This window comes from Palaemon carinicauda, chromosome 34 (genome assembly GCF_036898095.1).
Source record: "Palaemon carinicauda isolate YSFRI2023 chromosome 34, ASM3689809v2, whole genome shotgun sequence".
NCBI lineage: Eukaryota > Metazoa > Arthropoda > Malacostraca > Decapoda > Palaemonidae > Palaemon > Palaemon carinicauda.
In genome coordinates, this window is record NC_090758.1 from 79,195,248 (window position 1) to 79,221,485 (window position 26,238).

At 46.9% G+C, this 26,238-nt stretch overlaps 1 protein-coding gene across 1 annotated transcript in view; it reads right to left on the bottom strand.

Moving 5' to 3' along the window:
- LOC137626505 (kanadaptin-like) overlaps positions 1–26,238 on the bottom strand; it is a 49,828-nt gene that overhangs the window by 12,472 nt on the left and 11,118 nt on the right. The window contains exons 6-7 of the mRNA XM_068357542.1: positions 25,988–26,165; positions 24,444–24,586 (exon numbers count right to left, since the gene is read on the bottom strand). Of these exons, the coding sequence (XP_068213643.1) occupies positions 24,444–24,586; positions 25,988–26,165 (321 nt within the window). The remainder of the gene's footprint in view (positions 1–24,443; positions 24,587–25,987; positions 26,166–26,238) is intronic.

Below are 26,238 nucleotides of genomic sequence, written 5' to 3' on the forward strand. Positions count from 1 at the left end.
CCTGACAAGGGACTCAACCGAGTTCAGCTGGTACTGCTAGGGGTGCCACAGCCCACCCTCCCACATTATCCACCACAGATGAAGCTTCATAATGCTGAATCCCCTACTGCTGCTACCTCCGCTGTCATCTAAGGCATCAGAGGAAGCAGCAGGGCCTACCGGAACTGCGTCACAATCGCTCGCCATTCATTCCTATTTCTAGCATGCTCTCTTGCCTCTCTCACATCTATCCTCCTATCACTCAGAGCTTCCTTCACTCCATCCATCCAGCTTACAGCTGGGACGTTGCCTTCACAGCAGCAAGTGAGAGGCGCTTCTCTTGAAGAAGATAATGAGGAAGTTTGCAATCGGCACTATAGATGCTCAGAGAAGTAGGCCTTCCACGAAACCAAGAACATAGCGATGAAAAATACAATTTACTCATAAAATGTTATTTTTTTCCTATGTACATACAAACCTTTCATCCTAAAAATCGGTGTCAATGACCTTAGATGTCAGGATGCCAGAAAACTACAAATCAATCAATTTAGAACAGAAAGGCTCACTTATCGGATGGAAAAAATCTCACTAGAACTGAACTGGTTGGTTCGTTCTCTTCCCTGGAATATTCCAGTTTCCCTGGTCCTGTATGGGAGAGAGGGAGATGACTCCAGAGCCCCCCTATGCAGTATTCTTATTACAGGGATGAGTAGGCTAAGGCCTGGTTAGCAATTGGTATATACCTTGTATTTAACCCTTTTACCCCCAGGCTATTTGAAAATTTCCAACCCTTACCCCCCAAGGGGTTATTTTTTTCCCATCACATTTTGCAGTATACTTTTTTAAATTGTTCTAACCGCCTTAATTTTTGTCATAGAGAGGTCAGGTTGGTCTCATTCTCTTGGAAAATGCCTCAATTTTCTCAAAAAATTATCAAAAATATGAAAAAAAATAATTTTATAGCATTTTTTTGCAAGGACGTACCGGTACGTCCATGGGGGTAAAGGGATGGCTTTTGTGAAACGTACCAGTACGTCCTTTGGGGGTAAAAGGGTTAAAAGGTCAATGAAGGACCCCGTCTCTCCCGAAGGAGAGATGCAGTCTGAATTGGAATACCTGGCCTATGATGACTAATAAGTTTAGCAATTATTCCACCATCCTCTCCCTCATTAAGGAAGGATGAGAACTACTTACAGAGGTAGTCAAATGAGAGTGGTGCTTAGAAATGTAGCTTTCTAGTCTCTCCCGAAGGGGAGATGCGATCTGGAATGGAACACCTGCCCTATGATGACTAAGTTTAGCAATTATTCCACCATCCTCTCCCTTGTTAAGGAAGGATGAGAAGAACTACTTCTTACAGAGCTCGTCAAGTAAGTGCTTAGAAATGTAGCTTTCTATAGCATTAGCGTCAAATCCAGCAGGTAACAGTATATCAGCTTCATCCCTAAGTGAAGGGAATGAAAGATGAACCAGAAGAGTCAGTTCTTCTACCTTTCATCCCAAACTTGAATCAAACGTGTGGGAGCTATGATGGCTACATAACTTCTTCGGCAGCCACCTCACAAGTGACAAAGGACTTGCAGATACAGTATACTCCCTCTGATAAAAAGCAGTGAAAGTTGTTTAATGATTACAAACTCCTGTCTTAATCGCTTGGTCGATTGTAAGATTCTCTCAGAAGGCCAAGGTATAACCAATATCCCTAATTTCATGAGCATCAGTTGAAGTGTATGCTCATTTGATATCATAAAGCCAGAAAGCGACTGTTCTTCGACACCTCTTCATTGGTTAAGCCAGTTCTAAGGAAGAGTTGCTGGCACTCAGGCCTAAGATGCTGACCCCTTTTCAGAAAGCCCCGCAGAGCTCTCACGAGAAACAAAAGCATCTCTTCTCTACTACCACCAGATGCTTTAAGTAACTAGGAATTGGGGAAGGTCTCAAACCTTGAGCCGTGGGCCGACGGGTTACTAGTTTTGCCCAGAAAACTAACTAAAGTTTTCCTTCCCACACACAGCAAAGAATATTATATAAAAGTCTGTGTAACTAGCCTACTCTCTTCGCTGATACCAAGACTAGCAAAAAGGCATTCTTGAGAGCTAGATAAATATCTAACGACCTTCTCAGAGCCTCGTTCGGGGTATGCGTGAGAGACTTAATAACAAGGGTCATGATCATCTCTGAGAGCCTGAGGTCCAAAGTTGGGAATAACTGCTCGAAGCACCTCACGAGCATAGACAACTTGCACAAGGAGGTGAAATATTTGCCCTTCTGTATGAGGATAGCGCTTACCGCTGGGCTGTTGCCTTCACAGAAGCGACTGAGGGGCGCTTCTCTTAGAGAAGATAGAGGAGGAAGTTTGCAATCTGTACTATAGATGCTCAGAAAAGTAGGCCTTCCACGAAACCAAGAACAGATGATCTACTTTCAAATATGGAACACCAGGGCCTGGGTGCAGGGGTACTGTACACCTTGCCTGGAAGAGAGATGAGATTGCTATGAGTCTCGCAAGACTTCTTGCAATTGGCAATCTCAGAAGAAGTGCCAGAATCAGAAGGAAAAGGGGAAGAGGAAGAACTGTAAGAGGAGAAAGACGATCGTACTCATTTCTTACCCTTAACAAACTTCCTTAAAATGATATTTTGATTATAAAATGAATTTTTGAATATACTTACCCGGTGAATATATAGCTGCAACTCTATTGCTCGACAGACAAACTCTACGGAAAAACTCGCCAGCGATCGCTACACAGGTTGCGGGTGTGCCCAACAGCGCCATCTGTCGACCAGATACCCAGCTCTTATGTAAACAAAGACTCAATTTTCTCCTCGTCCCACTGCGTCTCTATTGGGGAGGAAGGGAGGGTCATTTAATTTATATATTCACCGGGTAAGTATATTAAAAAATTTATTTTATAATCAAAATATCATTTTTAAATATTTAACTTAGCCGGTGAATATATAGCTGATTCACACCCAGGATGGTGGGTAGAGACCAGTAATATATGTTTACATTTTATGAGCTAAGAGTTTTTTATTTCATTTTAGAAGTTATCAAAATAACAAAAACAAAATAAATAGGTACCTGGTAAGGAAGTCGACTTGAACAATTACTCTGCCTTTTAAGTACGTCTTCCTTACGGAGCCTCGCGATCCTCTTAGGATGCTGATCGACCCCTAGGAGCTGAAGTATCAAGGGTTGCAACCCATACAACAGGACCTCATCAAACCCCTAATCTAGGCACTCTCAAGAAATGACTTTGACCACCCGCCAAATCAACCAGGATGCGAAAGGCTTCTTAGCCTTCCGGACAACCCAAAAAACAACATTAAAAACATTTCAAGAGAAAGATTAAAAGGGTATGGAATTAGGGAATTGTAGTGGTTGAGCCCTCACCCACTACTGCACTCGCTGCTACGAATGGTCCCAGTGTGTAGCAGTCCTCGTAAAGAGACTGGACATCCTTTAGATAAAAAGACGCGAACACTGACTTGCTTCTCCAATAGGTTGCGTCCATTATACTTCGCAGAGATCTATTTTGCTTAAAGGCCACGGAAGTTGCAACAGCTCTAACTTCGTGTGTCCTCACCTTAAGCAAAGCTTGGTCTTCCTCACTCAGATGTGAATGAGCTTCTCGTATTAACAGTCTGATAAAGTAGGATAAAGCATTCTTTGACATAGGCAAAGATGGTTTCTTAACTGAACACCATAAAGCTTCAGATTGGCCTCGTAAAGGTTTAGTGCGCTTTAAATAGAACTTAAGAGCTCTCACAGGGCATAAGACTCTTTCTAGTTCATTGCCTACAATCTCCGATAAGCTGGGAATATCGAACGATTTAGGCCAAGGTCGAGAAGGCAGCTCATTTTTGGCTAGAAAACCAAGTTGTAGCGAACATGTGGCTTTTTCTGACGAAAATCCGATGTTCTTGCTGAAGGCATGAATCTCACTGACTCTTTTAGCTGAGGCTAAGCATACTAGGAAAAGTGTCTTTAAAGTGAGATCTTTCAGGGAGGCTGATTGTAGCGGCTCAAACCTGTCTGACATGAGGAATCTTAGTACCACGTCTAAATTCCAACCAGGTGTAACCAAACGACGCTCCTTAGTGGTCTCAAAAGACTTAAGGAGGTCTTGAAGATCTTTATTGTTGGAAAGATCTAAGCCTCTATGCCGGAAGACCGATGCCAACATGCTTCTGTAGCCCTTGATAGTGGGAGCTGAAAGGGATCGTCCTTTTCTCAGGTATAAGAGAAAGTCAGCTATCTGAGCTACAGAGGTACTGGTTGAGGATACAGAGACTGACTTGCACCAGTCTCGGAAGACTTCCCACTTCGATTGGTAGACTCTAAGGGTGGATGCTCTCCTTGCTCTAGCAATCGCACTGGCTGCCTCTTTCGAAAAGCCTCTAGCTCTTGAGAGTCTTTCGATAGTCTGAAGGCAGTCAGACGAAGAGCGAGGAGGCTTTGGTGTACCTTCTTGACGTGTGGCTGACGTAGAAGGTCCACCCTTAGAGGAAGACTTCTGGGAACGTCTACTAGCCATCGAAGTACCTCAGTGAACCATTCTCTCGCGGGCCAGAGGGGAGCAACTAGCGTCAACCTTGTCCCTTCATGAGAGGCGAACTTCTGCAGTACCTTGTTGACAATCTTGAACGGTGGGAATGCGTAGAGATCTAGATGTGACCAATCTAGGAGAAAGGCATCTATATGTATTGCTGCTGGGTCCGGGACTGGTGAGCAATAGATTGGAAGCCTCTTGGTCAGCGAGGTTGCAAAGAGATCTATGGTTGGTTGGCCCCAAGTGGCCCAAAGTCTCTTGCACACATCCTTGTGGAGGGTCCATTCTGTTGGAATTATTTGTTCCTTCCGACTGAGACAATCTGCCATGACATTCAAGTTGCCTTGGATGAACCTCGTTACTAGTGAGATGTCTTGACCTTTTGACCAGATGAGCAGGTCCCTTGCGATCTCGTACAACGTCAGTGAGTGGGTCCCTCCTTGCTTGGAGATGTACGCCAAGGCAGTGGTGTTGTCTGAGTTCACTTCCACCACTTTGCCTTGAAGGAGAGACCTGAAGCTTTTCAAGGCCAGATATACTGCCAACAGCTCCTTGCAGTTGAAATGCATGTTCCTCTGACTCGAGTTCCACAGTCCTGAACATTCCCGACCGTCTAATGTCGCGCCCCAGCCCACGTCCGATGCGTCCGAGAAGAGAACGTGGTTGGGAGTCTGAACAGCCAGGGGAAGACCCTCTCTTAAGTTGATATTGTCCTTCCACCAAGTCAGACAAGACTTCATCTTTTCGGAAATCGGGATCGAGACCGCTTCTAGCGTCTTGTCCTTTTTCCAGTGAAAAGCTAGATGGTATTGAAGCGGACGGAGGTGTACAGTGAACCCTCGTTTATCGCGGTAGATAGGTTCCAGACGCGGGCGCGATAGGTGAAAATCCGCGAAGTAGTGACATCATATTTACCTATTTATTTAACACGTATATTCGGACTTTTAAAACCTTCCCTTGTACGTAGTACTGTTAACAAACCACCCTTTAATGTACAGAACACTTAATGCATGTACTACAGCACCCTAAACTAAAACAGGCACAAATATTAAAGGCGATTTTATATCATGCGTTTCCTAAACACCTAAAAAGCACGATAAAAAATGGCAACCAATGTTTTGTTTACGTTCATCTCTGATCATAATGAAGAAACAAACTCATTTAGTGTACACATATATGTATAGGTTAGTTTTTGCATCGATTATATTGATTATACAGTACTGTATGTTGATTTTTTTATTACCAATGTTTTAGTTTACGTATTTTTCTTAGGACTTCCAAATGAAATCTTTTTCTTTATGACGCCGCCTGAAACGACGGCGTGTACGCTCAGTAAACAACCACGCTCAGAACAAACAAGGCATTTAACGCGCATGATGATAGTGATAAATAATGATACAGTACATACAGTATTTACAGTACAGTAAAAGCATTTACAAAATATGTTACCTTACAAATATAAATTATACAGTACTTGTACGTAGCAAAGCAGGAAAAGAATTTACGAGAGAGAGAGAGAGAGAGAGAGAGAGAGAGAGAGAGAGAGAGAGAGAGAGAGAGAGAGAGAGATTGTTTTACGTACGTAAATGTAAATTTTAAACAAAAAAAATATGATAGGTTACAACATGTAGACTTTTAAAACCTTCCCTTTAACTTAATGCATACAGTACGTACATTACTAAACTATAAAACAGGCAGTAAGAATATTAAAGTAAAAAATAAAGATTGTTACTGTACTCACCACGAAAGAAGTTGAAGAAAAACTTGAATGGTGATGGCGATGAATTTGCTGCACAGTAGAAATGATGATGATGAAGCTGATGATGTGTTCTACTGTGCAGTCAATGATAGTATTTTACGTCTCTTCAGACGGAGGTGTCTTTTCCTGGGACACCTCTTCAACTTCTTCCTGGGAAACTTCTTCAATTTCTTCCGAAGGCGTACTAGCAGGAGGAACTGGCTCTTTTTTGCAAGGCTGGAAGAACATTGTGATCGGAAGTTGTTGCCGCTGCTTCTTTTTTCGATCCAAGAGCATCCTGTAGGGAGTCATGATGTCATCAACCTTGTTGGAGAATTGCATCGAGCGAACCATATCCTCGTCCCACTCTTGTAACATTTCTTTCGCCTCCTTGATATGGTTGCAGAACTTGGCAAGCCGTTCTAATGTTAAGCCCGTTTCTTCGACATTTTCTTGGGTCTCTTCCTGGGTATCACTCTCTTCCTCACTTGCCGATTTCGTCAGGTCTTCGAGGTCTGCGTCAGTTAGGGGCTGGGAATGGCAGTCCAACAACTCGTCGACGTCTTCAGTCGTCATGTCGCCAAACCCGTCACCTCCAATTATGGCAGCCAACTGCACAGATTTCCGTATTGCAGAGTGTTGGATTTTCGACGGAGTAAATCCCTTGTCGTCGTAAACAATATCGGGCCACAGCTTCTTCCAGCTCGCATTCACGGTTGCAGGTTTCATCTCTTGAAGTGCCTTTTGAATATTCTGCAGGCACGTGGCTATGGTGTACTGCCGCCAGTACGCCTTCAAGTTGAAATCTTCATCCTCGTCATCTTGGGCAGCATCCACACACGCAACGAGGTCCGCCAAGGTATTCTTCGTGTAGAGGGCCTTGAACGCCCTGATAACCCCCTGGTCCATCGGTTGAATTAATGACGTGGTGTTGGGTGGCAGGAACTCAACCTGAACGCCCTCACGCGACAGGTCAGTTGCGTGTCCACCAGCGTTATCCATAAGGAGAAGGATCTTGAATGGCAAGCCCTTCTCTAAGAGATATTGACTGACTTGCGGGATGAAACACTGGTGAAACCAGTTGGAGGTCAGCATCTTCGTAATCCATGCTTTTGGATTATGCATCCAGTACACGGGAAGGAGATTCTTATTTTTATTTTTCAAAGCGCGAGGATTTTTCGACTTATAAATAAGCCCCGGCTTTAACAAAAATCCAGCAGCATTGCCACACATCACGAGGGTAACGCGATCCTTGAATGCCTTAAAGCCAGAGGCTTTGGCTTCCTCTTTGAACAGGAAAGTTCTCGACGGCATTCTCTTCCAAAACAAGCCAGTCTCATCCATATTAAAGACTTGTTCCGGCTTGTATCCACCTTCGGCGATAATATTCTTGAACGTCTGGTTCACGTAAGTTTCAGCAGCGGCAGTGTCAGCGGAAGCAGACTCCCCATGCAGGGAAACGCTTTTCAGGGCGAAGCGTTTCTGAAACTTCGCGAACCATCCTTTGCTTGCGGAAAAACGTTTCTGAGGCTGGGAATCAGTGGATGTCCCTGGTTGAGGATCATCTGCATCATCATCATCTTCAGCATGGTTGCCGTCGTCGTCTTTAGGTTCCTTTGCAGCAAAATTCTCATATAAACTCAAAGCCTTTGTTTGGATGGTGTTCGTATCCAAGGCTATGTTCTTCTTCCGGCAGTCGGCAATCCACACAGCTAAAGCACCTTCCATGCGTACGATCGTTTTATTACGCGTTGTAACGACTCGCTTCGCTGATATGCTAAAGGTGATTGCAGCCGTCTTTCTAATGTTCGCCTCGTCCTTTTTGATATAGCGAACGGTGGATTCGTTGATGCCAAAATGGCGGCCGGCGGCCGCGTAACTTCTACCATCTTTTAACATGTCGAGAAGCGTAACCTTCTCAGCTATTGTCATCATCCTTCGGTGGCGTTTAGGCTCACTACCAGCCTTACTAGAAGCAGAACGCTTGGGAGGCATTGTACAGTAGGATTTAACAGAAAGTTCAACAAAAATTTCAACTTAAAACAGTCGCACACAGCACAGATTAAACTTCACAAACTTAAGAACGTCTACTCAGCGATACGCGGTAAGAGAAAGTGAACGATCCAGCCCCGCGAGAACTTTGATGCTGCGGGTAGGAGATGCGGGCAAAACACCAATCACAGGCTAGATAACAAAACTTGAGTTCTGATTCGTCATCTATCAGCGCTTGAACCAATCACAACCCGTCTTACAGTACTATGATGCGTTGGTTACTCATAGAAGATGCCCCGCGCATACTGAACGTACGTAGATTAAGTACAATACCGTAATAATAATAAATAATGATAATAATACTGTACAGTAATAATAATAATAATAATGATAATAATAATAACAATAATAATTTTATTAACAACAACAACAATAATAATAATAATAACAATAATAATAAAAATTTACGTACGCTATTTTACGCCTCTCTCTCTCTCTCTCTCTCTCTCTCTCTCTCTCTCTCTCTCTCTCTCTCTCTCTCTCTCTCTCTCTCTCTCTCTCTCTCTCTCTCTCTCTCGTACACTTATTCGAAATGTGATTTTTGCAACAAAGAATATTATTGGATGCAGTACTGTACTACGTACGTATACATACAAAAGATTCATGGAAAAGAAGCACATCCATTACAGTACACACCATTCTAATATGGTATGACTGCATCTGATTTGCGTTTCATGTTCGATTTAATTTTACTACGTACTGAATTATCGTATGATCACATTCTCTTTTCGTGTTTTATTTCTTTCTGTGCTGAATTATATATCATATGTAATGCAATGAACAATCAGTAAGAGCAGATATTACTAATTACAGTATTAATGGAATTACAGGTAACAAAATATCGTATTTGGGGGTCTTCAGATTTCGCGGTATTTTCGAATTTTCCGGAAAATCCGCGATATGTATTTATATATGGGTTATGGAAAAACCCCGCGAAGTGGTGAATCCGCGATTGTCGAACCGCGAAGTAGCGAGGGTTCACTGTAGTCTTCCTAATGACACAAATTGTTCCAGGGATGATAGCGTCCCTACCAGACTCATCCACAGCCTGACTGAGCAGCGTTCCTTCTTCAGCATCTTCTGGATGAATAACAGGGCTTGACTTATTCTGGGGGCCGACGGAAAAGCCCGAAAAGCTAGACTGTGAATCTCCATCCCTAAATACACAATAGTTTGGGATGGGACCAGTTGCGACTTTTCCAAATTGACCAGGAGTCCCAATTCCTTGGTCAGATCTAGAGTCCACTTTAGATCCTTCAGACAGCGACGACTGGAAGAGGCTCTGAGAAGCCAGTCGTCCAAATAAAGGGAGGCTCGGATGTCCGATAAATGGAGGAATTTGGCAACATTCCTCATCAGCCTCGTAAACACGAGAGGAGCTGTGCTTAGGCCAAAGCACAGGGCCCGAAACTGGTAGACCACCTTTTCGAAAACGAATCTCAGAAAAGGTTGGGAGTCTGGGTGGATGGGGACGTGGAAGTAGGCGTCCCTTAGGTCTAAAGAGACCATCCAGTCTTCCCTTCTGACCACTGCTAAGACTGACTTTGTGGTCTCCATGGAGAACTTCGTCTTTGTGACAAAGACATTCAGAGCACTGACGTCTAGCACCGGCCTCCACCCTCCTGTCTTCTTTGAAACCAAGAAGAGGCAGTTGTAGAATCCCGGAGATTGAAGGTCCGAGACTTTGACCACCGCTCCCTTCTCTAGCAAAAGAGACACTTCCCGTTTCAAGGCTCGTCTCTTTTCTTCCTCTCTGTACCTGGGAGAGAGATCGATGGGAGACGTTGCTAGAGGGGGTTTTCGTACAAAAGGGATCTTGTACCCCTCTCTGAGCAACTTCACAGATTGTGCATCTGCGCCTCTCTTCTCCCAGGCCTGCCAGAAGTTCTTGAGTCTGGCTCCCACTGCTGTCTGAAGTTGCGGGCAGTCAGACTCTGCCCTTAAAGGACTTGGATCCTTTCTTCTTCCCTCGCTTCCCTTCGGCACGAGCACCTCCTCTGCTGGAGGCTCTGCCACGAAAGGGCGGAATAAAGCGAGACGCTGGAGGAGTGTCCATCCTTGGTCTAGCTGACAAGGTAGGCAAAGGGGGAGCTTTGCGAGCTGAGGACGCAACAAGATCGTGAGTGTCCTTCTGCACTAACGAAGCGGCTATTTCCTTTATCAGGACTTCTGGAAATAGGCACTTGGAAAGAGGAGCAAAGAGAAGCTCAGATCTCTGGCACGGTGTAACTCCAGCAGAAAGGAATGAGCAGAGAGATTCTCGCTTTTTCAGGACTCCGGACACAAAGGATGCAGCAAGCTCATTAGACCCATCACGGACGGCCTTGTCCATGCAGGACATAATGAGCAAAGAAGTCTCTTTATCTGTCGAAGAGATCTTCCTGCTTAGGGCTCCTAGGCACCAGTCTAAGAAGTTAAAAACTTCAAAAGCCCTAAAGATTCCTTTCAAAAGGTGGTCCAGGTCCGATGATGACCAACAAATCTTTGAGCGTCTCATGGCAAGGCGGCGGGGAGAGTCTACAAGACTTGAGAAGTCGCCCTGGGCAGAGGCAGGAACTCCCAAGCCGAGAACTTCTCCCGTGGCATACCAGACGCTCGATCTAGAAGAGAGTCTAGCAGGGGGAAAAGCAAATGCTGTCTTCCCTAAACTCTTCTTGGACAGTAACCAGTCTCCTATCACCCGCAAAGCTCTCTTGGACGAGCGTGCGAGGACGAGTCTAGTAAAGGCAGGTGCGGTAGAAGGCATGCCTAAAACAAACTCTGAAGGCGGAGAACGAGGAGCCACAGAAACAAACTGGTCAGGAAACAGCTCTTTGAAAATAGCCAAAACTTTTCTAAAGTCCAAAGAGGGTTGAGTAGACTTAGGCTCGTCCAATTCTGATTGTTGTTCATCTTGATGTGCAGCAACATCATCATCAGAAAGTTCCTCATCCGACAACTGATGAGGAAACGGCAACGGAGTGGGTAACGGCTGGTTCGCTGAGTCCGGTCGCACTGGTGCATGCGTGACTGAGCCGGACGCAACGTCATGGAACTGCTGCACAGTCTGTGAGCTGTCAACAACCATGGTAGCGCGAGGACGCACAGCGTCTACCCGAGACTGTCTAGACTGACTGGGTTGCGCAGTGGAAACCACACTGGGTTGCGGAGGTTGACGCACCGCGTCAAAACAAGGCAACTCTGATGGTTGTTGAACATCCAGAACGTCAAAGGCAACCTCCGTGCGTCGCTTAACGTCAACATGCGGCTGGCAGCCCACACTGGAACGCATGGGTGGAGGAACTCTCTCAACTGGTGTACGTGAGAAGGTTACCTCAGCGTCCACAGGACGCACAACCGATCGCTTGGAGGGTTGTAGGCTAGGTACTGCACTAGCTGGTACGGCAGCAACCTTCTCCGCATGAAAGTCCTGCATCAGAGACGTAAGCTTAGACTGCATGTCTTGCAGTAAAGACCACTTAGGGTCTACTGGAGCAGGTGCGGCGACAGACGGTGTTAGTGTCTGAAGCGGTACCGCTTTGCCTCTCTTAGGCGGTGAGCAGTCATCGGATGACGGCAACGAGTCCGAACTGACCCAGTGGCTACAACCGGGCCGTTGGACTTGTCCTGAAGGGACCGATTTACGTTTTAACGGTCGCGAGACCTTGGTCCAAAGTTTCTTGCGAGAAACACCTTCAGACGACGAGGTATAAATGGGCTCTCTCGTCTTAGGTAGGTAGGGGCGATCTTGAGGAGATACGCCCGATACCACGGAGGGAACGTCTGTTCGCTGATTAAAGCCTCTCGAACCCATGCGTCGTACGACATTGCTTCTCCCCTGGACTTGGGAGCTTGCAAGAGGTCCCGGACTAGGAGGACGACAGGCACGAACAGACGAACCCTCAAGCGCAGCACTGTCCACAACACTATCACTTGGCACTTTAGCACTTCCCACTGCACTTTGGCACTTAAGCTCCTTAACATCCGCCATGAGCTGATTGCGGTCACTTGCAAGGGACTCAACTCTCTCACCCAGAGCCTGGATGGCACGCATCATGTCAGCCATCGATGGTTCCTGAGTGCTAGGAGGGGGGTTAGGAACAACCACTACAGGGGAAGGAATAGGTTGTGGGGCATGAGGAGAGGATACATCAATAGATCGAGAAGAACTTCTCCTAACTCTATCTCTCTCTAGCCTACGTGTGTACTTTTGAAATTCGATAAAATCGAATTCCGAAAGGCCAACGCACTCCTCACACCGATCTTCCAATTGACAGGTTTTACCCCGACAATTGGAACAAACAGTGTGAGGGTAGATAGAAGCCTTCGGAAGACGCCTAGAACAGTCCCTAGCATTGCATTTCCTAAATTTGGGAACTTGTGAAGGGTCAGCCATTTTGAATTGGTCAAGGGAAAATTCCAAAAAACGATCTAAGTCATCAACAAAGAATCCGATACAAAAAAGAGTTCAAGGATTTGTTTGAAGAAAAACCCTGCACAGCGAAAGCTCAAAACCAGAATATATTACTTCACCAATTAGATGTGAAAAACTCCAGTTTAGCAACAGCGAGTAAAGTACGTCTTGTCGACACGTCGACAGAGAGAAAATTGAGTCTTTGTTTACATAAGAGCTGGGTATCTGGTCGACAGATGGCGCTGTTGGGCACACCCGCAACCTGTGTAGCGATCGCTGGCGAGTTTTTCCGTAGAGTTTGTCTGTCGAGCAACAGAGTTGCAGCTATATATTCACCGGCTAAGTTAAATATTTAAAAAGTAGAAGAATCGAGGTCTGCGTGATTACCGATGATAAAATTCCCATTCACACACGGGCTCCTCCAATAGGAATGCAGCACTGGTTTCATATCACTAGCACTGTGGGTTCAGACAATAGCCTTGGGGAAGGCATCACAGGTAAGAGGTTCACTGGTACAGGGATCGCTACTGGAGCCCTGGAACCTGAGTCACTGGCACAAGGGGGAGCAATGGGAGGCACACCTTTAGGTTTTTCAGACAATGGTCTCAATGGAACTAGAGTAACTGGCACAGGATCGGGTACTGGAGGCTTCCTTTTCTCAACCCTCACAGATACCGTCTTAACTGGCGCTGAGGTTACTGGCACAAAGATGGACACTGGGGAGACACTTTTAGGCTCCGAGATCACCGTCACTGGAAACTCAGGGGGAATTAAGTAGCCTTAGCCACCAGCTCTTTCAAAAACTTCATAGAGGGGCTACCTGAAAGATCAAAAGAAGGCCATGCCTTCCTTATGTCAAACTCTTTGGCAGTTGCGAATGGCAACTGGAGAACTCTCAGTGCATATTAGACTCCGGCATTCTCTAGGGAAACTCCACATGCCACCACACCCTTATACACTCGTCAATTTAGATTCAAGTTCTCCTGGCTCTTGACATGTAATCAGATGGACCAAACCAGGGGTGTATATGCCGGAGATTCAGTGGCCTGCACTCTTCATAGAGAAGGGAGCAACAGAGCTTCTTCGGCATTGGTGTGGCCATTGCCATGAATGACATTGAAGAGTCCTTAACCTTTCTACTCTCTCAAAACCAAATACTTGCCACTCAACAAGGAGGTCATCAATTTAAACTGGGCACTTGGAGATGACTGAAAACAACCATACACGTACCCCTCCTTCAAAAAAATAAAGTGTGGATCGATCTTCGGCTTAGCCATAAACCTGTTACATTGTTCAGCCTTTACGGTGTTTTTACAGTACTCATATCCTGCTTCGCCTCCATAATAACAGATGCATGAGAGAATTAATAGCCTTGGTTTTAGGTTGCAAACAGTACATCCGTACTCGTTGCGACTGACGGCAAAAGGGAAGAGGCTTTGATAGGAAAGTGGGCGGGATTACTCGCTCTCTCTCACCACCTCTTGTTAACCCTTTTACCCCCAAAGGACGTACTGGTACATTTCACAAAAGCCATCCCTTTACCCCCATGGATGTACCGGTACGTCCTTGCAAAAAAATGCTATAAAAATTTTTTTTTTTCATATTTTTGATAATTTTTTGAGAAAATTCAGGCATTTTCCAAGAGGATGAGACCAACCTGACCTCTCTATGACAAAAATTAAGGCTGTTGAAGCAATTTTAAAAAATATATACTGCAAAATGTCCTGGGGAAAAAATAACCCCTTGGGAGTTAAGGGTTGGAAATTTCCAAAGAGCCTGGGGGTAAAAGGGTTAACTACCTCATTAACACACTGAACAGCCATTCCAGTCCCACTGAAGACATTCCTGATTTTAAAGGATGGAAGGTTTTCAAACGAGGAACAAAAAATCTACCAAACTACCTATTCAGACATTAAGCCAGGTATAAAAAAAGACTCCAGCTGTCAGCCTCAGTATTGTACCTCAGAAATTATCTTTGGAAGAGTGAGAGATCAAGTAAAGTTATCTAATAATAGAATTTAGTGAAGTTTCGACGGTGTGAAAAATTCAGCAATTTTTTTATCAAAGCAGAACCATTTTCATTTTACACAATAAAAAGGTATTCATCATTCTAAGATAACTACTGTTATCTACTATTAATAATGAATGGAAACATTAGTTACTGGTGAAATAGAATGAATTCTCTGTCAATAAGGAACCAGTTCATAAACTATTGAAGTCATCATCCTAAAAGGAAGACATGTATTATTCAAGTTATAATTGAAAAAGAAACTCACTGAAGGTTGCTGTCTCTGGAAAGATGGCTGATTTAAGTAATTTCCTTGAGCAGTACAGGGTGGTTTTAGAAGAGGTAGGGGTTGTATGAATCAGATTTTTTCAGTTAGGCAGATATGCGAGAAATATTTAGCGAAAGGTAAGGAGGTGTATGTTGCGTTTATGGATCCGGAGAAAGCGTATGACAGAGTTGATAGGGAAGCAATGTGGAATGTGATGAGGTTATATGGAGTTGGTGGAAGGTTGTTGCAAGCAGTGAAAAGTTTCTACAAACGTAGTAAAGCATGTGTTAGGATAGGAAATGAAGTGAGCGATTGGTTTCCGGTGAGAGTGGGGCCGAGACAGGGATGTGTGATGTCGCCGTGGTTGTTTAACTTGTATGTTGATGGAGTGGTGAGAGAGGTGAATGCTCGAGTGCTTGGATGAGGATTGAAACTGGTAGACGAGAATGACCATGAATGGGAGGTAAATCAGTTGTTGTTTGCGGATGATACTGTACTGGTTGCAGACGCGGAAGAGAAGTTTGACTGACTAGTGACATAATTTGGAAGGGTGTGTGAGAAAAGGAAGTTGAGAGTTAATGTGGGTAAGAGTAAGGTTATGAGATGTACGAGAATGGAAGGTGGTGCAAGGTTGAATGTCATGTTGAATGAAGAGTTACTTGAGGAGGTGGATCAGTTTAAGTACTTGGGGTCTGTTGTTGCAGCAAATGGTGGAGTGGAAGCAGATGTATGTCAGTGAGTGAATGAAGGATGCAAAGTGTTGGGGGCAGTTAAGGGAGTAGTAAAAAAAATAGAGGGTTGGGCATGAATGTAAAGAGAGTTCTGTATGAGAAAGTGATTGTACCAACTGTGATGTATGGATCGGAGTTGTGGGGAATGAAAGTGACGGAGAGACAAAAATTGAATGTGTTTGAGATGAAGTGTCTAAGGAGTATGGCTGGTGTATCTCGAGTAGATAGGGTTAGGAACAAAGTGGTGAGGGTGAGAACGGGTGTAAGAAATGAGTTAGCAGCTAGAGTGGATATGAATGTGTTGAGGTGGTTTGGCCATATTGAGAGAATGGAAAATGGCTGTCTTCTAAAGAAGGTGATGAATGCAAGAGTTGATGGGAGAAGTACAAGAGGAAGGCCAAGGTTTGGGTGGATGGACGGAGTGAAGGAAGCTCTGGGTGATAGGAGGATAGATGTGAGAGAGGCAAGAGAGCGTGCTAGAAATAGGAATGAATGGCGAGCGATTGTGATGCAGTTCCGGTAGGCCCTCCTGTTTCCTTCGGTGCCTTGGATGACCGCGGTGGTAGCAGGAGTAGGGGATTCAGCGTTATGAAGCTTCATGTGGTGGATAACGGGGGAGGGTGGGCTGTGGCACCCTAGCAGTACCAGCCAAACTCGGTTGAGTCCCTTGTCAGGCTGGGAGGAACGTAGAGAGGAGAGGTGCCCTTTTTTGTTTCATTTGTTTGGTGTCGGCTACCCCCTAAAATTGGGGGAAGTGCCTTGGTATATGTATGATCTATGTACAGGTTTCATTTCCCCTGAGTTACTACAGAGGCTGTATAATTCTCATACAAACAGAGCTCACCCACCTTTATTTCAACATAGATTGATAGCCCCACACATCAACAGATATGACAAATTCGAAGATAATTTGTATTTTTCCTAACCATACAAACCTTAGCTATTTACAAAGGGTTATTACTTTTAGCGTAGCTGAAATGGCGAGCCATTAGAATTTAACGAGGGTGTATTACCCCCGCGCTAGTTAGCGGGGGGGTAGGGGAGTGGTAGCTAGCTACCCCTCCTCCCCCTCACACACAGGTGAATACTCACTTTCACTTAGAGGTAGGACTTGTCTTGGGGGACAGGGCTGGCGGGCAAATATGTGTAAATAGCTAAGGTTTGTATGGTTAGGAAAAATACAAATTATCTTCGAATTTGTCATTTGTTCCGTAACCGAAATACAAACCACGCTATTTACAAAGGGTGACTTATCCCTTAGGAAGGGTGGAAAGTCCCCAGCCATACTGGCTTTGGCTTTACCCGGGGACTCAGAATCCGAGTGAGTCGCACTCGAGAAAAGGAGTCCCTGCACCTCACAAGTTCCTTGCACCGCAAGGAACCATGTGGCCTACGTAAGCTTGTGTGTGAAGGAAGAAGTGTGACCCGTCTTAGGCAGTTGACCTGGAGTTCCAGAAGGAACTCTGGGTTAGGACGTTCCCAATACCACCTCGTCAGGGTATGGGGGACGCGACAGTATTGACTCAATACTCGGAACACAAGGAAGCATGGTTTACCTGCAGAGGTTCGAGGTCAGCTATGCAGAGACCAGGATGCTGCTTCCCCGTAGAGGGGATGATGAAGAAAGAAGTAAGGGCCAGACATACTTCTTTCGTTCATGCAGACTAAAACCTGATAACAATGCCCTCAACCTTCTGCTACCTGTCCAAAAAGGAGCCTGAGGTTAGACCAGCTGTTGTGTAGCCACCACAGAGCGATAGAAAACGTATCGAGACTCCTGTGGGTCACGCCCTGCAGGAAGCGGGCTGCGAAGGTCATCAGACGCTTCCAGACTCCAGCTTGTAGCACCTGCGTCACAGAGTAGTATTACTCGAAGGCGAGGGACGTTGCGATGTATCCAACATCGTGCTGTAGGGCGACGTGACGGGGGAGGGTCTGAAGACAGGTCGAGATGAATGTCCTTGAGTCCGGGCTGAAGAGGTATACTGGTGACTCTCCCCCCATGTCCTCCTTGTGTTCCCAAATCGGCTGCAACTGAGGCCAAACTGCAGCTGTTCCCAGCGCTAACCTCTCGATTCCTGTACTGGCAAGAAAGAGAAGGTCTTGGGACATCAGACACAGAATGGAGACTCAAAATCTTGAATGAATCGGACCGAAGGGTCGGGACCCTCAGATTCTGAGTCTAGCCAACAACTCAGGAGCGAGCCTGAATGTTGCCTTCCCCTCTTCCTTAGAAAGGGGGGGAGTAGTAAGAGACCAAGAAGATTGCTTACACACTGGCCGTGGCCAGAGTGAGCAGAAGACCCAAGGCGGAATACTATCCGAGGCCTGTCGTAAAAGGGTCTTGAGAAGATCTCTTAAAGGACTAAAAGTCCGAGCCATGCTCCAAGTTGGAGGTCTTCCTCCGACTAGGGCAGGGACGATCGTAGCTTCGCATGAGCGAGGATAGATCCAGCGGGCAGGAAAAAGTTATTCCTTTAAGCCTGAAGGTCAGGGAAAGGCTGAGCGACAGGCTTCATTGCCAAGAGCGGAAAGGAGTTTCCTCCCGCCGAAAGGCAATAAGACCGTTATTGCTGGAGAAGAGGCCTCACGGGAAGAGGTATATCTCCCACGGCACCAACCACCTTAGACTCTTCACTTTGCCTGGGAGACCCCTGTGGATGACTATCGCAGATGACGCGACCTCCGTACCGCGACTGTAGCGGGTTGTCTCTTCTAGAGGAGGAGGCGTAGTGTCTCCAGGCATGAAGCCGAAGCGACGCCCCGGTTCGGGAGAGATGTCGCAGTGTGGTTGCTTGAGTAGTCTGCGCCGTGGGAGAAGCTCTCCCGGGAGTTCCGTCAGGGGAAGCAGAGGGTCCAGAAACCGTTCTGCGCATAGTCCCAGTGGAGCTCTCCCATTGAAAGGTTGACAGACAACCTGGTTTTGTTGAGACCCATTGTCCGCAGACAAAAAGGAGGGAAGACGCAGGCGTCGAAGTTGTCCCACCATCACCGGAATGCATCTTGCCAGAGTCTCGGGGTCTGAGACTGGGGGGAAAACTAGCGGAAGCTTGAGGTTCCAAGCTGTCGCGATCAGGTCCCCCAGACCAGCACTTGCTGGTTACCCAAGGTCAAAGACCCCTAGGTACACTCTCTCTATGAGGCTCTGCTCGGATAGTCTGAGAGAAACATTCCCCTGCCTGGAATGAGAGAGCCGATGGTGGAATTGAGAGAATCTCAATCATCCCGGTATCTCTACTGCAAGATGTGAAGGTGTGAAAATGCGTCCCCTGCTGGTTAGCATGAAGTCGACACGCAACGGGGCGACTTGGCAGGAGCGGTAGGATCTGAAGAGGGGCCAGACTAAGGCCCTTAAGCCTGCCTGAATGATGGAGAGGTATCCTTCAGGTCTTGACCATAGGCCTGGACCGGAACATGCCCCCCCCCCTTTCCTTTGACGAGTCCGAGAACCGCATCAAGAATGTGGGGAAAGGACGAGAATATCCACTACCATCAAGAGGCTCCATAGGTCAACACCCATTGCAGGTTTAATAGTTCCGCTGGTCCCATAGGGCCAGGGAGTCCGGTTAAACATTGCCTGAAGCCACCGGAACTTGGATCGCCCCACATGGAACTTATCCTGAGGCGACCGTTCGGACTATAAACGGGTCAATGAGGAAAGAAGAACTAGGAAACGTTCCAAGGTAGGGCTGAAAATTCTGCTTGACTGAGAACAGGTACTGCGACTCTCCTCAGTCTTGCCACAGTCAACCGAAAGGAAGGCTCGGGGGATGTGGTAACAGAATCTGGCGTCCCCAGGTGGTCACCCATCCAAGTACCGACGTTGCTTAACCTCGCTGGACGGACGAGAAGCGGGGTTTCCAACGTGGTAAGGCGGTTGACTCAATATCATGGCCAGATACTCCAGATGTTGAGGCAGAGGAAGAGAAGGCTCCAAGCAAAATACCATGAGCCCACACTCATGGTCAGCATTCGGAAGCTTTTCCCGGCGCTGAAGAAGGTCGAAACCCGAGCCTACCGGAGTTGACCAGCCCTCCAAACAGCAGAGGAGGCGGAAGTCTGCACCTGAGCGGCCAAGAGGAAGGCAGGGAGAGTTCTCTGGGGAAACAAACCTGCTATGCCACGGCGGGATAGCCACACTGCATCATAAGCAGGAATACTTGCAGTTTAGGCTGAATTCGACGAGCACCCTGGAAGATGGATGGAATGGAAACTGAAAGTACCCGTCCTTCCGATCCAGGGTTAAAGGAGTCCTGTCGCCTCGTTACCAGTCTGATCGATTCTGCTGGTCTACGCTGGCCGAAGTTTGTTCGACAAACTTGATCAGGGCTGAGAGGTCGACTATGGACATCCCCTCTCAGATCCTTCCTTACAAGAAAGGATCGACTGAGGGGGCCGGGGGTGAAGCCGTCGATGATCCTAAGGAAGACCTTCGCCTAAGGTATGGATCATTCTGCCCAACCGGGCAACTCTGCTGATGCTATGGCATAGAGGTTCAGAGACACTGAATTCGCTGACAGAGACGGCAGGCGCGATATCCTTGGCTACTCACAGAGATTGTGCGGGAATGGGCATCGGGAAGCTGTCATTCGGATGAGTAACCTTAAGCATCCTCCCAGCGAAAAAACCTGCAATCCTAGAGTTCGTGAACTCCTTTTAGGACTATGCCCCCCCGGGGGAGTCTCCCGTGCCATCTGTTCCTGACAGGAGGAAACTGCAATTGGACACCTTGTCCCAGTTGTCGTAGCCGATAACTTAGGCCGACGTGGTTGAAAGAAAAGGGAGCTGGAGCCCTGCAGAGTCTGGAAGAAAGCGCCTTGGAGGAGTGAAACCGGAAGTCGATTTACTCCGCACAGCAGATGTTTAAGTCTCTGTCCTTGGGCAAAGACAAAACTCTTCTCAAGGATGGAAGGGTGTCTGAGGTCGTTGACCTCCACAGATGAGACACCCGAAGGAAGCCTTCAGTCAGTGCGTCCAGATGGTACAACATCGAGCTTGTCCGCAAGTAGATACTTAACGACGAAAGGCCAAGGTGCCTGAGCTCGAGAGGAGGAAAGTACCCTTGATCTTCCTGTAGCTTCCTTGAACCAAACCTCGGGCCGTAACCGAGGAGGGAAAGAACCTGGTAAGCTCCTAGAGGAAGAGGTAAGCAGTCACCCCTTGTCCGATGGAGAAATCTTCGACGGAAAGACCCCCCGCCAAAAATCCTTCCAGGGCGGGAGAAGGAGAGAGTACTCGTACAGGAGAGGGGACCCTCGAGACCGACCTCTTGGGAACCAACTTCGCCCTGGGGGAAGTCACCACGAAGTCCACTCCTCTCTTTCTCTTCAGCGTAGGAGAGACAGCCGCTGGTTTGTTACCCTGGCCGGTGAGTGCTGGTTTCATAACCCTCATTAACGCCCGTGCCAGCGGATCAAACCATGTCTGCTGCTCCAAGGACACAGAGTCCGAAATCCTCGCTAAGGTGAAAGGGATCGGGCGATCCTTTGGAGAGGACACGACGGTTCCTGCCTGAAAAGAAGGTGGGAAGAATGCTGTACTGACCTGTCTTCGTCCTGCACTACCAACCTGTGCTTGGATGGAGGTGATCCCGAGTGCCGCCTAGGAGCACGCGTCCCTGCTGCTACCACCGGCTGTGGAATTCGCCGCGAACTATGGTCGCGCGAGGGCGAACGGTCGCGCGAGGGCGAACGGTCGCGCAAAGGCGAATGGTCGCGCGGGCGCACAGGCGAGTGGTCGCGCGGGCGCGCAGGCGAGCGGTCACGAGGGCGCGCAGGCGAGCGATCGCGCGGGCGCGCAGGCGAGCGATCGCGTGGGCGCGCAGGCGAATGGGCGTGACGGCGAGGGATCGTGCTGCCGCGTAGGTGAAGAAGATCGCTGGCGGTAAGCGATGGCGAGCAGCATGTGTAGGTGAATGATCGCGTGATAGGGTGCGATGGTGATCAGCATCCGCAAGAGGGCGATCGTTCAGGGTTGTGCGATGAGGAGCAGCATGCGTAAGCGGGCAATCGTTCAGGGTTGTGCGATGGCGAGCAGCATGCGCAGGTGAATGATCGCGTGAAAGTGTGCGATGGTGATCAGCATCCGCAAGAGGGCGATCGTTCAGGGTTGTGCGATGAGGAGCAGCATGCGTAAGCGGGCAATCGTTCAGGGTTGTGCGATGGCGAGCAGCATGCGCAGGTGAATGATCGCGTGAAAGGGTGCGATGGTGATCAGCATCTGCAGGAGGGCGATCGTTCAGGGTGGTGCGATGAGGAGCAGCATGCGTAAGCGGGCAATCGTTCAGGGTTGTGCGATGGCGAGCAGCATGCGCAGGTGAATGATCGCGTGAAAGGGTGCGATGGCGATCAGCATCCGCAGTTGAGGGTCGCGCGATGGCGATCAGCATCCGCAGTTGAGGGTCGCGCGATGGCGATCAGCATCCGCAGTTGAGGGTCGCGCGATGGCGATCAGCATCCGCAGTTGAGGGTCGCGCGATAGCGATCAGCATCCGCAGTTGAGGGTCGCGCGATGGCGATCAGCATCCGCAGTTGAGGGTCGCACGATGGCGATCAGCATCCGCAGTTGAGGGTAACGCGATGGCGATCAGCATCCGCAGTTGAGCTAGTAGCTGGCGAACCATGTTCCTTCATAAGTGTTGGAGAACGTTGGCGTGCCAGCTGTAACACACGTGGGCGATCCGGAGATCGCTGGCGAGCTGATGATCGCTGGCGAGCTGATGATCGCTGACGAGCTGATGATCGCTGACGAGCTGATGATCGCTGACGAGCAGAAGGCTACGCGTGGAAGCCTGCGCAAAGAAGAAGAGTCCTTGACCCCGACCTGAACCGAAGTTCTAGATCGCGAGGGCGAACGTGGGCGCACAGGGCACGTAACAGGAACCGCAGGGAAGATCATCTTGAAAGCGCTGACGAACAGGAGAGCGCTGACGAACAGAAGGACGCGCAGGGAAACCCTGACACGCAAGGGAAGAACCCCCGTGGGGGCAACCCTTTGCCCCGAAGGGATCGTTGTCCGCCGGGAGACTGATGTCCGTCGGAAGACCGCTGTCCGTCGGGAAGACCGTTGTCCGTCGGGAAGACCGTTGCCCGTCGGAAGACGAGATTAGACTGCTGTCCATCTGCACCAAGACGGAAGATCGAGAAAAAGAAGTTGTAGGCTGCAAACGGAGATTCAAAAAGGCGCCTCAAGCACCCTTATAGGGAGATGAGAGGCCCTTACGACGAGGCGGACGGAGGGCCTTACGGCGAGGGAGGCCAACAGCAACAGCAACAGAAGAAACCTCCGAAGAGGAGTCTCTATGAGTGTACTCTCTCGCGAACGAAAGAGAAACACTTCGAGGAAGAGACTGGTCAGCCAGTGACCTAAAAGGAGCAATCCTCCGAAGAGGAGCTCCTGCAGTTGCCCAGCCCCTTGAGCGAAACTGCAGGTGCGACCGCTCAGCACCAAGAGCATAGTCGCACGAAAAAAAGGCAAGAGAAGAACCCCCCAAAAGAGGAAAAGCTCAAGCCTGGACAGGAAAAAACTTCCCTCGGAAGGAAAGTTATCCGCCCAAGGAGGCAAGCCTCCTGACTGTTCTAAAATGAACTGGAGAGCTGTCCGTCGACACGGGAGTACTACCAGTAGAAGGAGACACGCCCCTGACGACAATACAAGGGGGGAGGCAGCAACAGCCGAATCCCCAGGACTCAACCAGACAGCTCACACCGTTGCTATATTACAGAAACGAACTAGATCGGTAACTGTAAAAAAATAAAACAAATAATATTAGTACACATTCATTCCCCCGGGAAGGCTCCGAAGAGGAATCCCGAGGAAAAGGAACAAGAATTACACAACAGGCACGTGCCCTCACAACCACTTACACTCGCGGAAGGAGAGCTGTAACCAAAACAGAATTATAACAATTATAATTATGTAACTATGTAATTATGTAATTTAAAAATGAATGAACACTAAAGAAAAAACGAAAACCCCGAAAGGAATCGTTCTACAAGCTGAAAAATTAACAACTACAATTAGATTCATAAACTAATTGAGACAAAATGTACGGCGTAGCAACCCCACCCACACGGGAAGGAAGCTACAAGGGCGTAGTAAAACATAGTAAAAGGGTGAACGACCTCAAGATAGAGAGAGAGAAAGACCGAAGTCAAACTCGATCGCAACCCATAAAAAGGCCGTGGTGGCCTAACTGCCGAGGCCTCCACGTAGATATCGCACACTACACACACACATCTGAAAAGGAAACTTACTTATTTCTATACTCAAATATATATACAAACATGAAAACATGTTTACATATATATTGAGTAAAAGAAAAGTAAGCGATTAAGTAAAGACAAAACAGACAATGGCTGCCAAGCGAGGACCAAGACAGAGACGTCTGTCACAGTCCGAGCCAAAAGTGAAAGTGAGTATTCACCTGTGTGTGAGGGGGAGGAGGGGTAGCTAGCTACCACTCCCCTACCCCCCCGCTAACTAGCGCGGGGGTAATACACCCTCGTTAAATTCTAATGGCTCGCCATTTCAGCTACGCTAAAAGTAATAACCCTTTGTAAATAGCGTGGTTTGTATTTCGGTTACGGAACAAACAGCAATTAAAAATGCACACTGTAATCATACTTTTTTAGTATAACCAAGTTGCAATGCAATGAATTTGCTAAAAATACAAAGCGGAAATGAGATCCAATAAATAACCTATTAAGTAATCCAACCTTACCATGTTTCGCTTGGCGGAGAACACCCTGCTTGTCGAGCAGCCGGCAGGCTTCCATGGCACACTGGACAACGGCTGCTTTCTTCTTCCCCCTCTGCTCGACGATTGCTACTAAAGGGCCGCCTCCAGGACCAGGTATGGGAAGCCTGAAGGAAACTATTAATGATGAAGAAGGAGCGGATGATAGTATTATCATTAAAAAATTTAATTTACAAGTGAAGGAAATGCTACGCAGTTTCAAATTCATGGATTAATGAGATAGGAGAACATATTTGAGACAATCGTTCTTGTCATTATAGATTCTTAACCCTTTTACCCCCAGGCTATTTGGAAATTTCCAACCCTTAACCCCCAGGGGTTATTTTTTTCCCCAGCACATTTTGCAGTATATTTTTTCTAAATTGCTCTAACAGCCTTAATTTTTGTCATAGAGAGATCAGGTTGGTCTCATTCTCTTGGAAAATGCCTGAATTTTCTCAAAAAATTATCAAAAATATGAAAAAAAAAAAATTTTATAGCATTTTTTTGCAAGTACGTACCGGTACGTCCATGGGGGTAAAGGGATGAGTTTTGTGAAACGTACCAGTACGTCCTTTGGGGGTAAAAGGGTTAATCAAATTTATTCTCTTTAGGGTATCAAATATGTGAAATTTTGTAGAGTTTTGGCCAGAATTCTCACCTGGACAAGAATCTGTAAGTATCCTTTTCTACATCATTTACTATCACTTCAAATTGGTCTTTATCCATCCAGTTTTATGCTTACTACTTTTCTGACCAAGTCAAAAGTTGTCAACTTAGTGGAAATGTCATCAACTTACAACCTACGCATCCACAGCCATTGCCTGGTCCTCAATGGTGCCAGCTTGGGTGGAGAGGGGACTATGGTACTGATCGTGTGTTCAAGTTCAGTCTTTTGAACATCGCACAAGGACATTTTCATTGGTGTTCATAAGTGATCTCCAGTTGTTCCAAAGTCTTTCATATCACATGCTCGAAACAGTTTAAATCTTGAGATCGCAAATAACACGTAAAGTTACATGGTAAAGTTGTCATTTCAACTCCAGGATGATTAGAGATGGAATTTTCTTATTGAGGAAGAAAACATCGTGAGTTTGAGATGGAATTTTCTTATTGAGGAAGAAAACATCGTGAGTTTGAGATGGAATTTTCTTATTGAGGAAGAAAACATCGTGAGTTTGAGATGGAATTTTCTTATTGAGGAAGAAAACATCGTGAGTTTGAGATGGAATTTTCTTATTGAGGAAGAAAACATCGTGAGTTTGAGATGGAATTTTCTTATTGAGGAAGAAAACATCGTGAGTTTGAGATGGAATTTTCTTATTGAGGAAGAAAACATCGTGAGTTTCACCATGTTTTAATATTGTTTCCTCTGTTTTCTATTTTCCAGCCACCGATGAAACTCGGATTGTTTCTAATACGGTCAAAACTGATATCGGTAGTGAAATAAAAACAAAATGTTACAAACGCTACTCGAGGTAAGACATTTAACCCTCCTACCCTGTAAGGAAAAAACAATTTATACTCACTCTACTTTGCATTTATAAACTCCAGGGCTTACATCTTCAGTGATGTACTCCGGAAGGTCGTATCCCTCCCGCTCGAACCATCCGCGGAGAGTCTTCTTCGGGTCGTTCAGGTAAAGCTCTTCGTTCAAGGTTGCGAACGGATTGACGTCGTCCTCTTCTTCTTCCTCGGCGTCTTCTCCTGCAAGACACATGGTAATAAACTTTATGAGAAACTCAAAAATAACTAGAGGGGTGCTCAGTAGAGCACAGAC